The sequence below is a fragment of the Megalobrama amblycephala genome, linkage group LG11 (assembly GCF_018812025.1).
Source record: "Megalobrama amblycephala isolate DHTTF-2021 linkage group LG11, ASM1881202v1, whole genome shotgun sequence".
Lineage (NCBI taxonomy): Eukaryota > Metazoa > Chordata > Actinopteri > Cypriniformes > Xenocyprididae > Megalobrama > Megalobrama amblycephala.
Genome location: NC_063054.1, coordinates 26715914 through 26729479, shown reverse-complemented (window position 1 = coordinate 26729479; position 13566 = coordinate 26715914). Strand labels below are relative to the sequence as shown.

Genomic DNA, 13566 nt, shown 5'->3' with positions numbered 1-13566 from the left:
CCTAGGAGCAGATTTGAAAGTACATCCAGTTTAATAAAAGGGTGTGAGATCTGTTTGTCTGAGGGCTGCCTACCTGTTTGGTCCTTAGAGAGAAGGGAAGAACGATGGAGAAATGTTTGTGCATGTGGAGATCAATACTTATGATTAATCAGGTGTGTGTAAATAAGCGTGTGCTGTTTGCAATCATTTGTTTGTAAGGCAAATACACGTACTAGTTTTGTACCTGATTTAATGTCTGTATTAAGCAGCACTGCTTGTAATGAGTGTTGTAGCATGTTGTCTTGAAGGCAGCTTTGCTCCGGAGGTGTTTGGCTCTTGTTAACTCCAATGTCAAGGGTTTCGGTTCTTACCAGGTGGGAAAACAGCAGCAATCATTTCCTCTATGCAGGCATTCGCTATTGATTGGCTCCATGCTCTGCCTGTCAACTGGTAGAGGGATACCAATCGTCAGCTCATGATGTGAACTGTATTGATGGGCTGCTGAGGCGGGTGGGATTTCATCGACTGGTTCTACTTTTTACGCATCTGTTAGAGGATTTTTACTTGTAGCATTCTTTCTTTTTTATTGTTAGTCTTTTTGTTTTTTGTGTCTCTGTTGTATTTGATCTGGCAGTTTTCATTGATTCAGATTTTTAACTAAACAATTTTACACACTCTTTTAACAGTTTTTGGTGTTTTTTCTAAACATCAACAGCATTTTGTGTGATTTCTAAGAACCCAGTATACAAAACATGCAACAATTACGTACAGTAGCTGTACTTCTTATCATTATTAAATTATGGTGAAAGACCTTTTTTAATAATTTATTCTAATTTAATTATTAATATTATTTCTAATTTATTCCTAGTAAATAGTCCCACTTCACAAAAATGAAGTAAAATTTAGTGAATTTTTAAAATATTGATTCCAGAAGAGGAATGATTATGCTCTCTCTCTCTCTCTCTCTCTCTCTCTCTCTCTGATAATGCATAATAGATTGCTTATGCTTTTTGATTGGTCCACACAGGTTGATTGTTCCCTGTCTCTGGTGCGTTTGGGAAAAGAGCAGAACATTCCTGGGCTGGAGGTGCTGTGCGACGACCTGGTTACCATGGAGACACTGGTGTACGAGACGTCATGTGACCTGAGTCTCACACTAAAGGAGCTGCAGCAGCTCAGGGACATTGACAAGCTCCGCCTTCTCATGAAAAATGTATGTTCTGAGGCTGTGCTCTCTTTGTTGACTGTCTACAGTCTCCTTCAACACTTGTATTATTATGTTAACATTTATCACTGCAGTCTATATGTAGTACAGACATAATATCTTTTATTCTTGTCTGTGGTGTCAGCAGCCACACTGTAAACACCTCATATTGATTTAACCCTTGTATTATGTTCGAATTCTGGGTACGATTTTTATGTTGCGGGTCAAATTGACCGTAATTGGATTCAATAAAATTCATGAAAATTCACACTATGGAGAGAAATAAATCAGGTAAAACTGTAAACCTTTAATATTAATACTAATTACACATTACAACAAAAATAAACATGAGGATAAAAAATAGTTTTAAACCCTTATTTAACTACTTTTTACTTTTTTAAATATGAATATTATAAACAGTATTGTAACTATTTTTTTTATTTACAATTTTTAATTTTTTTTTTTTTTTTTTTCTTTTTCAAATTTAAAATGTTTTGTTTTTGTGTTCTTTCCAGAAGCTCAAGCAGTTGAGCATGGTGCTAGCAATGCCAAAATTATTTAACTGATAAAAATGTACGCCTTCAATGCAGTGTACATTTCTTTGGATAAAAGTGTCTGCTAAAAGTTTAAATGTAAATTGAAATGCCCTCAGGGGGTTTTTGAGAAACTGACATAAAAAAAATACATCTATTTTTTTTCGTTTTTATTTTGGGTCTGTGCAGCCGTTTTTAATCATGGAATTGTGGGTCAAATTTATGCGTGAACATCAAAATCGTCAGAACTTTTGCACATGCATTCCACAACACCTCAGAGTGCCAACTTTGCAGGCATGTTCATGACCGTAAATTAGAAATTGTCACAAAATTAAAAAAATATATCCTAGGTTAACCAGTATTTCCAACAACATAAATTACTTTCATTTATCTAAGCAGTCATACATACTGTATATTCAGTCAGCTCTTTACATTAAGTAGCAGCACTAGTGTAAATGATAAATCTTTGAGAGTGTGTAGATTTGTGTTTACAGGGTTGTCTCATTACGACTGCAGAAAGCACATCCAGTGGGCTTGTTTGGATTTAATGCTTTCATTAAAAATGATTTAATACTCATTTGCTCGTTTAAGGGGAAACGCTGTGAGTGGGTGAAACGCCATCTTAGCATCTGTTTACTAGTGATACTTTTAATGTTTTCTGAGGGAATACTCAATTCAATCTGAAATAGACTTTCTTTTACTCACCCTCATATCTTTCCAGACCCCTTTGACTTACTTTCTTCTGTGGAACATAAAAGGAGATTAAAAAAAACATGTTAAAAATCATCTGAATGATTTGTTCATGCAAAAGGACGTCCTTTTTGAAGCTTTTTTGTGGCTTTTTTTTAATTTATTGTAATTGGAAAAACCAGTACATTCTTCAGAAATATCATTTTGCGTTTAGTTAAAAGAAAATCATACAGGTTTGGAATGACATAAACTGTTCTTTTAAAGCTACTTTATCTGTGTTTTTACCTAAAGTATTGTGAGTGAACAGAAGACGCTGTCATTTACCGACTGTTGTACATCATGATTTCTTTCTGATTTAGTCCAGCGTGGATCGATACGTGAGGAATTCATTCCAGTGGATGGTCCCGTTTCTGCACCGCTGTGAGAGACAACGGGTGGGCTCTTCCTCCAGTCTGCTCAGAGAGTACCTGGTCACCCTTGCCAAAGAAGATCTTGCACTCCCACTCAAAATTTTCCAGCACTCAAAGCCTGATGTAAGCCAAACATGTGTACTTGACTATCCAAACAAGAACCTATTGTACTTTTTTTTTTTTTTTTTTTTTTAAATACTTTTATATATATATATATATATATATATATATAATATATATGTATACATTTAGCAAGTAAACCAACACACAGACTTGTACACATATTTTTGTGAGGATGTTCTGTTGACTTGTGTTGGCTTTAAATAGAAATAATTATTAATATTACTTTGCATCCCTAATAGACTTATAGACATTTTGGGCACTTTTACGACCTATGAAGACAGTATCAGAAATATGCACCGCACAAATATAGAAAAACAAGTACACGCACACTGTCACGCTATTGTGTACTCATCTGATTTACTATTGAAATTCAGTAGTGTGGCACTGCTTCCCCCTTCATGATAAATTGCTTGTGCTTTTCCTCGTTTATAAGTCTCTTTGGATAAAAGTGGCTGCTAAATGAATAAATGTAAGTAATTTAATGTGTCACACACACAGATGCACTCATATAAGAGGGATGCAGTGAAATGGTTAGAGGAAGTCATTCCAATTCTGAGTCCAAAGCAACAAAAGACCTTCAGACACACACGTACACGCTATCATACACGGCCATGATAAAAATGTATGGCCTGTTTCACATCTGAGGCATCAATTTCCCTCACAGGAAATTAATAAAAGTGGTTAGAGAGAAATCAGGTGTATGAGATTGTACATGTTTGTTTGTGTTTCTTTTTGTTTTTGTGTGTGTCTATAAATCAGCCTTGCACATTTGCATTGTGTGAAATGAAATCCAATCTAATTCACACTAACATGATTTTTTTAGTGTGCTTGTGTGTGCATCTGTGCGTGAGTTACTGTTGTCTGAGAGGAGGCGGGATGAAGTGGCTCTATATTAACACATGAAGGTCATTTGTACAAAGTTATGTTCTGTTATGTAGGTTTACAAAGTTGTTAGTTGTCTCAAAACCTCCCTATACAGCATTTTTGAGCTTTATAAAGACATTAAAATATGCTAATGATGCTCAAAATTGCTGTCTAGGTAGGTTCTTTGTTTTGTCAGTAATTTACACTTAACAATGATTATGATGACACTGTGTGTGTGTGTGTGTTTACCTGCAGTGTCATCCCAAAATCATTGGAGATTCAGATGAGCTTATGTCCGTGGCATTGGAGTGTATCTACAGCTGTGAGAGAGATGACCAGCTTGCACTCTGCTACGATATACTGGAATGTCTACCACAGAGAGGATATGGGTGAGCAAATCGCTATTGCACAACTGGGAACAATTTTTGCTCAATTTTTTTTTTTTATCGTAATATACACTACATTTATACAACATATTTATATATTATATGTTTATATATAAAGAACAACAGTTCTTTCTGGTTCTTGAATCTGATTGGCTGAGAGGTCTTTCCGGCCATGCAATATTCTACCAGTATTGCCATGGGAACCGTTTCACTGTTTGAATCACTCCGCTGTCAAAATTCTCACAACGAGTGTCATGGTGGAGGAGCAAACCCACCATATTTTTATAGATACTACTGTTATTTTGTAACAAAATGTAGTTTTAAGAGTTTTTAGGCGAGAATATAGTTGTTGTTTTATATTTTATATGTAAAAATAGTGCCTATTTGAAAATTTGTAGACACTTTAGGAGATGTGAGCTCCAGGCTGTCAGTGACTGTTCAGCACTCATGTACCCTCAGAGAACAGCTTCATCTCGGCCACTCCTTTAGGAATTTGCCGCTGACTCTTAGATAGTGTTTAAACATGAGGTATAATTCATTTTGTGTTTATCAAATGGGCAATCTTTGGTCTTATTAATATATTAGAGCTAATAAATTTGGCTTAAGGTCTATATTAGTTAAGTTTCATAACTTTATATTTACATTGAAATTAAATCCTGTACTAACTAGAGCGCTGCTTTTGTACATTTGACTGAACTGTTTGCTTGTTTATTTCCTATTTTACTTCTTATACTGTTCTTTTGCAAGAAATGTATACTTTTATCCAGGAAGGATGCATTAAATTGATTCAAATTATACATGTCTAAATTGTTATTGTAACAAATGATTTTAGTTTGCAATAAATGCTGTTCTTGTGAACTTTCGGTCCCACTTTATATTAAGTGGCCTTAACTACTATGTACTTACATTTAAATGAATCATTTGATACAATGCACTTATTGTGTACATACATGTTTTTACATTGTACTTATATTTAAAAAAAACACCTGCGTGTAATTACATCTGTAATTAATTTCTGTAATTACATTTATAATTACACCGTTGACCCATCCCTTACACCTTAACCCACCCTTAAACCTACCCATACCACCAAAGCTTTCCCTAACCTTACCCATATCCCTCCTCAATAGCAGCAAAAGTGTTTTGCAATTCAATATGAACCCAATAAGTACATTGTACTTATTTTTTGATGTAAGTACATGGTAGTTAAGGCCACCTAATATAAAGTGGGACCGAACTTTCTATTTTGAACATTATATTCCACACCACTTTCAACTAATAATAATAAGTGTTCTTAAGCACAAAATCAGGATATGACAATAATAGTGGCTAAAAATTCAGCTTTGTCATATCAGGAATCAATTATATTTTAAGATGTATTTTAAAATAGAAAAATTGATCTTCTGAATTCTAATAATATTTCACAATATGACTGTTTTTGACTGTAATTTTAATTAAATAAATGCAGCCTTGGTGAACATAAAAAAAAAAAACATAAAAAAATATATTATTGACCCAAACTTTTTAAATGATATTTTTTTGTTGTTGATATATTTATTTTTAGTATATTTTTAATTATATGTTTTATTTTTTAAAATTATTCTTCTTGTTTTTTTTTTTGTTGTTTTTTTTGTTTTTTTTTTAAACACAGCTTGATTTTGGCCTCGAGGTCAGACAAAAGTGGAAAACCAGCTAGTGTAATTATAGATGTAATTGCATGCAGGTATTTTTAAAATATAATTAAAAATGTGTGTTCATAGTAAGTTCATTGTATCAAATGATTAATTAAGCTAAAGTAGTTAAAGACACTTCATATAAAGTGGGTCCAAAGCTGGCTATTGAAATCAACTACTCATGGCCCCTCAACTTCAAAACGTGTTCTGGCAGTGCTGTCACACAAACCCTGTCAAACACCACACACACACACACACACACACACACACACACACACACACACACACACACACACACACACACACACACACACACACACACACACACAATTAGCAGATGTGTGCACAGTTGTCAGTAAGCCCCTGATTAGCTCATTATTAGCACAGCATGTGTCTTTCTGCCTTCAAAGTGTGAACCCTCAAAACCTCTGTGTTCCTTATTATATTCCTGCTGTCTTTAGACATCTTGGAGACTGAGGCCTGTCACTCGACCGCATACATTGATATTAAATATAAATGTCTGCAGTCTTTGGAATGCAGATTAAGTGTTAGCGTATGTGCAAAGGGTTGGTGATTTTCTAGCACTTAATTCTCTTGTGGAGCAACAAAATAACACATTTACACCAAAAATAATGTGATATGCGAAATTTGGCATTAGTTATATCCTAAGGGTTCGACATTGTTATGCTAAAAACAATTGTGTTACATTCTACAAATGCCATCTGCCTTTTTCTCATTCTCACTTTCACTCAATCTGTTGTTGGAAAATCTCACTGTACCTTTGCAAAGACCCTAATGTGTTTTTACACAACCATTGTTGTCAAGGGATCGATGCTTTAGGGCTTTTCCAAAGCCCTTCCTATTATCTTTTTCTGTTTCTGGAGAAAAGAGGGTGTGTTTGTGAATGCTTTTCAGATACAGGATGGTGAGATGAATTGGATTATTGAGGGAAAAAAAAAAAACTAAAATACAAAAATCTTTTTAGTAAAACTTGGGAAGTGCCTAGGGAAATGGAGAAATTGTGCAATCAGTTTAGTTTAGACCTAAGAAGTCTGAGTTTTATCAGCAACAAGTTTTTTGAGCTTCAGACATCATCTCCATGGCAACCGGCCTCTCAAGCAGAATTGCACATGATTTCTGCTTAGGTTCAGATAAGGGGCACAGCTTAAAAAAAACAAAAAACTTGTAAACAAAAACCTAAAAAAATGGCAGTTGCTTGGCTGCTAAAATATCTGCAATAATTTAACAAAAAATGCTTAAATGATGCTTGCAAACGTTTTTATTTAGTCGGAACACTCCTACTTTTGAATGGCTGTCAGTGGAGAAAGATGTTTTTTGGGTCCAGATGGTGGTACAACATCTACCAGCAGGCATTAAATGGACCATGCTAAACTTTAGTGTGTTTTGACCTTGTCTTGGGATCAAATACAAAAAAAGTATTGAGTAATCATAGAGACATCTATAACCAATGCGCTTAATAATGAATAACAGATAACCAGCATGACTGACATACCAAAGCACTGACCTGGTGACATTGTCAGATAATGGAAGGTTAAAATCTTGAGAGTGACTTTTGTTTAATGCAGTCTGTGAGTGTTTAGACAGCTGATCTTTGATCTTGTTTGCTTCTCTCTCTTTCTCAGACCAGAGACAGACACTACAAAAGCCTTGCATGACCAAGTGGACACTCTTGAGAAACACTTGAGGTAAGAAGACAGACTGAGTCAAGTCAAATTTATTGGTCTAGCACAATACACACTGTTTCAAAGTATAGCTTTAGAGAAAGTCATACTGTTAGGTCTATAACACCTTAACATTGCATTAAGTGTTACACCAGTGTCTCGGGCACACGGCTGAACAATCAATGTAATCTAAGGCTCTGTTTGCTCCTGGTGTTAAGATGCTTTTTGGTCGATTAGATCACAAGTGGACAATGCTAAATACAGGTGTAAATGGGGTGTAAATTGTTTTGAGCTTGTCCACCTTCGTCCACTGCCAGAGGTAGTCGAAAATGCATTCGACCGGAGTGTTGATGCTCGTGTGGTCGAATGCATTCTAACAGCCACAAAAGACCGCCTACTCTCAGCCTACTGACTTAAACATTATGGGTATCATGCTTGCCAGATGGGATTTAAACTTTGTCGGCTGAAGACCTTTGGTGTGAAGACAAAAAACGTACCAAGCACAATGTTCTCAAAAAACATTCCTGATTTTTAAAGTCGTCATGAAATCAAAATTGACCCTATCTACTTTGTTAGTGCATATTACTAGTCTTGTGCTGAACAATTAATCCATGCAAGTTAATACACAGAAAAAAATTGTTTGTCATTGTAATCTTTAATCAAAATCTGAAAAGTTACTTCCGGTCTGGAATGGCGTTCCTTCTCTGATGACTTCAGTTGACGGCTTGGGTTGAAAATGCTTAAACCACTCCCCTCCAATGGTAAGTCTTCTATGAGCTAGAGATGGAGAGGTGGAGCACTAAAGTAAAACGCTGCCCTCTATTCAGTATTCTGTTTCACTTGGAAATACATCACAATACTGGATAAAAGTCGTTTGCATCTTCTGGTTCACGGGGACTTTAACATGCACTTAGCGCGTTTGGCGTGGTCTTGCGGCTATCAGAACAGAAATGAAAGCTGATGCTCTGCGTATGTTTTGTCCATTAGATCGTAAGATCTGAAAAAATCCATATATTTACCCGCCCATAGACCCTCCCATCAAAGAAATCACGACAGAAGTGGTTGAAAGTGGACAAAAGCGGACTTGTTTGTTTCAGATCTGCCCAAAAAACACTGCACCTAGTTCAGAGTGAATGCTTTTACTAGCTGACCGTCTTAATCATGTGACCACTAAACAGCGCAGCGAAATCCAGTGAGAATCGTTCAAATTTAGTAGAGTTTATAGACAGCTGAACCAGCGCTGACTTTCACAACAACACTGATGTGGAAAACAGGACAAACTTTGTGCCACAGCGATCCAGTTAGAAGGCTTTTCAATTCACAAATCACCAACATTTACCATGGATTTAGTGTAATAACACTAAATGTAACCATTGTATTGTGGCATAAATGTGGGATATTTATATTTAATTTTGTTGTATTATTAATGTAGACGTATTAAATGTATTGAAGGAGAAATGGAATATAATTACAGTATTTTTCTTATGCTATATCAGTTTTTGTGCATTTGTATTTTACTAAATATGTTTAGGCTACTGTTTTTTCATAACAAATACTACAGAAACCATATAATTACTTTTTACCATGGTAATCATTTGTGTTTACTGCCATTATCATGATCTACAAATGTATGATGCAATGGAAGACCAATGGCTATTTAATAAGAGTAAAGTCCTCACTCAGCATCTTTAATACGAATCCGCTTTGCGCTGGAATTGACATGGAAAAAATGGACGCCATTGTTACTGTTCGTATCACTGTGTATCAAGAGCTGTGGAAGCCTCCAGAGCTGAAATTCAGATATGGTGGTAGACCAAATAAAACAGACTGGGCTGTCTGATCAATCAGAGCAGAGTAGGCTTGCAGAAAGGAGGGGTTTAGAGAGACTGAATCTTCTAACAAACCGTTTACAGACTCTTTGAGAAATTAGGTGATGTACAATCTATATTATGAGAAAATCGAAAAGTGTTTTTTGACCTTGGATGCATGTAATCCTATTGTAGGGGAAACCTCCAAAATAAAATTAGGAACCATAATGGCATAATAGGGGCAGTTAAAATTTTACCCTATAAAATTAGGTTGTTAAAATTTGTACAGATGTTACCCTTTTTGTTAATGAGAATATTTTACATCTGCATCCCAACTCGGGTTCAAGCTACTGTCAAATGTGCCAAGAGACAAAACATATAATATTATTAATACCCCCTGACACCCTGGTGCTATCAAATCAGGAGCTGGTGCCACCATCTGTTGAACTTGTTGGCACCGATGCTGCTGCTCTCAAATGTTAGTCTGGAGCCCTGTGATTGCAAAGCTGAATTTTCAGCTGTCATTACTCCAGTCTCCAGTGTCAAATGATCCTTATGAAATCATTCTAATATACTAATTTGATGCTCAAGAAACATTAATTATTATTATCAATGTTGAAAACCTTTAATAAATAAAAAGTTACATCTTTTTTTAACACTATAAATGTATTTACTGTAATTTTTGATCAGTTTATTGCATCCTTGCTGAATAAAAAATATTCTCCCCAACTTTTGAATGGTAGTGTGTAGATTAATGTTAAACATTGCTTATTATATTATTTTATTTATTTTATATCATATATATATATTTTTTTTCAATATATTATTTTTAATTTATCAATTATTTGCTAGTTTAATATAGCTTTGCAAATTTTAAGACTTTGGCAAATTTAAAACAAATGTGTGCAGAGATTTTCCATTTGACATCAGTTGATTTAATGGCTTCATGCTTTAAAAGTGGCCTTCATTTTGACATTGAAACGCTGGATTCATCACTCAATTCTGAGCACAGTAGCTTATCAATAACGTAACCAGTCTGTTACAAATACATCGAGACTACATTACCTCATATTCCAGAGTAGGCTATATTTATTATTTATGTGTTTGAATTGGACTGAAAAATTTGCATATTAACTCACGGAAATACATTGTAATCCTTTCTAGATGTCATTATTGTGATGTATATGTGTTTTCTGGTAGGGTGCTTCCACACATCTGCAAAGGGCCAGTCAAGGGACTTATGAGGGTCTTAATAAAGCAGCATGATTTATCTGAACTTCAGGATTATTGGTATTAATCCAAATACAGGTTTATATGTATGTTTCTCACAGCCCTGCAGCAAACAAAGCTAATTGAAAAGAAAGGAACATTGTTGTGTCTAGCTGGTACTTGATTGTTTTGATTTGATCAGAGGTGGTACTTGACCTGAAAAGTTTGAGAGCCGCTGGTGTAGTCAATATTTGGTGTGTAATGATGCTTCAGCATGATGTCAAGAGACTTTCTCACGCAACTACTGAGAATAGCTGTCATTGTGGAAGAAAGGATGGAAAATTGGAAATTTTGGATCTGCTTACATCTATTATGACATCTCCTTCATAAAGAGAACTGAGGCGTTTTATGCATTCATGCATATACTGTCCAAAACCTGCTGATGTGTACAGTCATTTACTCATTTGCCATTCACTTCATAGACATTGTCAGTCATTTTGCTATATTAGAAAAGATGGAGCATAAATGAGTGTAACCGGACACAGCTTGAGACCATATTGCACACTTTGTGTGACGTTACATACGCAAAATTTCCTGAATGACAAAAGAAACTACTTGAAATTCAGTGTGACTGTTCAGACTAAGACGCATATTCAGGATGTTCAGGATAGGATTTATAAACATTTGACTTAATTTATTTTGTGTGTGTGTTCAGACTACAACTAAACACTGATTTAAAATCAAACAAGCTCAAAAAAATGTTGCATGCTACGCATTGTTTGCATGCATTTCTGTGTTTTTCTCTTTGCGCCTGTTTACGTGTGTGTCAATCTCGGCTCAGGTGACGTGATCAGCCTGTAATGGCTCCGTAGAGACTCATTCCTTTGGATCCATTAGAATTCTGTCGGAGAAAAGGATGATGAAAGTCTCTCTCACAGATATTTATGACTGGCCTGGGAGGGCGCAGTCACTACGGCCTTAATTTCACTCTTTTTCTCTTGTTTGCTCTCTATTTTATCACTCATTTTTTCTCAGTCTCTCAAGATTTCCCCTTTCCCCTCTCTGTATTTGAACTGTATCTTTGCCAATGTTTTCTTTTATCCCCTTGCTCTCTGCTCCCTGCTTGAATGTTAAAGGGACAAATCAAACCAGGATTTTCTTTGCTCTTTTGAAAGAAATCAATATACAATGTACTCTGTTCACAAGACTAGACATTGAAAAAATGTATTTAGAAGTCAATATATTGACTGTTTTATTCACATATCATTGGACATACACTTGAACATTACTGTCCTGCAGTACACAGTTTGCCACTGTAAATTTTGCATAAATTTGATATCATTACATTTTTTTTTTAGTTAGTGAATGAACACATTAAATCAAGAACCTAAACATAATAGAAGTTGTTATATTAATATATTGCAGTATAATATCATATGATGGCTACATAATAATATATTCTAATATATTAAAGAGGCCATATTATGCTCTTTTGCAAAGTCTTGATTTTGTTTTTGGTGTACATTATTTTTCACACATTTTACCTCTTCCCAATCTGTCAGTAACACTCCAGTTCCAGTCTCTATGAAGCCCCTCCTTCCGAAAAGCACAATGTGCTCTGATTGGCTGACTGGACTAGTGTGTTGTGATTGGTCAACCGCATTGAACATGTTTCGGGAATGTCACAGCCCTTACCATAACCACAATTTTCAAAACACTACTAACGCACCTCAACCAGCCCCCCCTTTTTTGTGTATGTCTTAGGTGGAAATTATTTAAATGAGGGATATTGTGACGTGTACATTCCTGGAAGAAAATTCAAGACTACAATCGAGGCGTTTCAGGGAGTTTCAGAAACAGAATAATCCTTGTGTTACAGAAATATATGATTAATTAAATCAAAATAATCAAAATAAAATTGAAAAGCAAAACAGTTTGCATGTTCAAGTAGCCATTTCAGGAGCAGGTCATGATCACAGGAGAAGACTTAAAGAGCTATAGACAGATGGAGAGAGGAGAGAGAGGGAAGCGCAAAAATATGTAAGTGAACCAAAAAAAAATAAAAAACAAATCTGGCCCCAGCAGATTGTTGAGAGAAAGAAAGAGACATGAGGGAAGAAGTGTAAGACGGGAAGAAAGGAAGGAAACAGAAAACATCTGTGCTAGATGCTCCCAAGGGACAGTACATGCTCATTTATTGAGGGCATCTCAGCCAGGCACTGCACCAGTTCAGCTCACTGAGGTTCATTCAGACACCTCTGTCTGTTCTTGGCTCCTCTGAGCAGCTGTTAGCATTTAGCTGTGGTTTGGCATGGCGTCTGATGTAGTTTGCCACTGTGGTTCTCAACTGCTGGGTTGTAATGTAAAAAATGGGTCACAGATCTGTTCTCATGCTAAATGTACATCATAAAATCCTAATAACGATATAATTGTGCATATCGGAACTTTTAAGGTAGAGAAAATGTATCTTTTGTTATGTATGTCAAAGGTCATGCATCCAAATAAACTGATATTTTGCTTCAAATCTGTCATCTGGTAGTATCCAGTCCAATTATGTAGATGCTATATTATTCTGGAGAAAAAATAACGATATATATATAATGTTCGTTACACCAACACAGGAATAAATTGCATTTTAAAATTTATATATTAAAACAGAAAACAGTTACTTTAAATATATATATATATATATATATATATATATATATATATATATATATATATATATATATATATATATATATATATATATATATATATATATATATATATATATATACACATACATACATACATACATACACAGTGGGTACGAAAAGTATTCAGACCCCCTTAAATTTTTCACTCTTTGTTATATTGCAGCCATTTGCTAAAATCATTTAAGTTCATTTTTTTTCCTCATTAATGTACACACAGCACCCCATATTGACAGAAAAGCACAGAATTGTTGACATTTTTGCAGATTTATTAAAAAAGAAAAACTGAAATATCACATATGGTCCTAA

At 35.0% G+C, this 13566-nt stretch overlaps 1 protein-coding gene across 3 annotated transcripts in view; it reads left to right on the top strand.

Moving 5' to 3' along the window:
- nbas (NBAS subunit of NRZ tethering complex) overlaps window positions 1-13566 on the top strand; it is a 197748-nt gene that overhangs the window by 41478 nt on the left and 142704 nt on the right. For all 3 annotated transcript variants that reach the window (XM_048207018.1, XM_048207017.1, XM_048207020.1), the window contains exons 24-27: window positions 1007-1192; window positions 2766-2939; window positions 4059-4192; window positions 7506-7568. In XM_048207018.1, the coding sequence (XP_048062975.1) occupies window positions 1007-1192; window positions 2766-2939; window positions 4059-4192; window positions 7506-7568 (557 nt within the window). The remainder of the gene's footprint in view (window positions 1-1006; window positions 1193-2765; window positions 2940-4058; window positions 4193-7505; window positions 7569-13566) is intronic.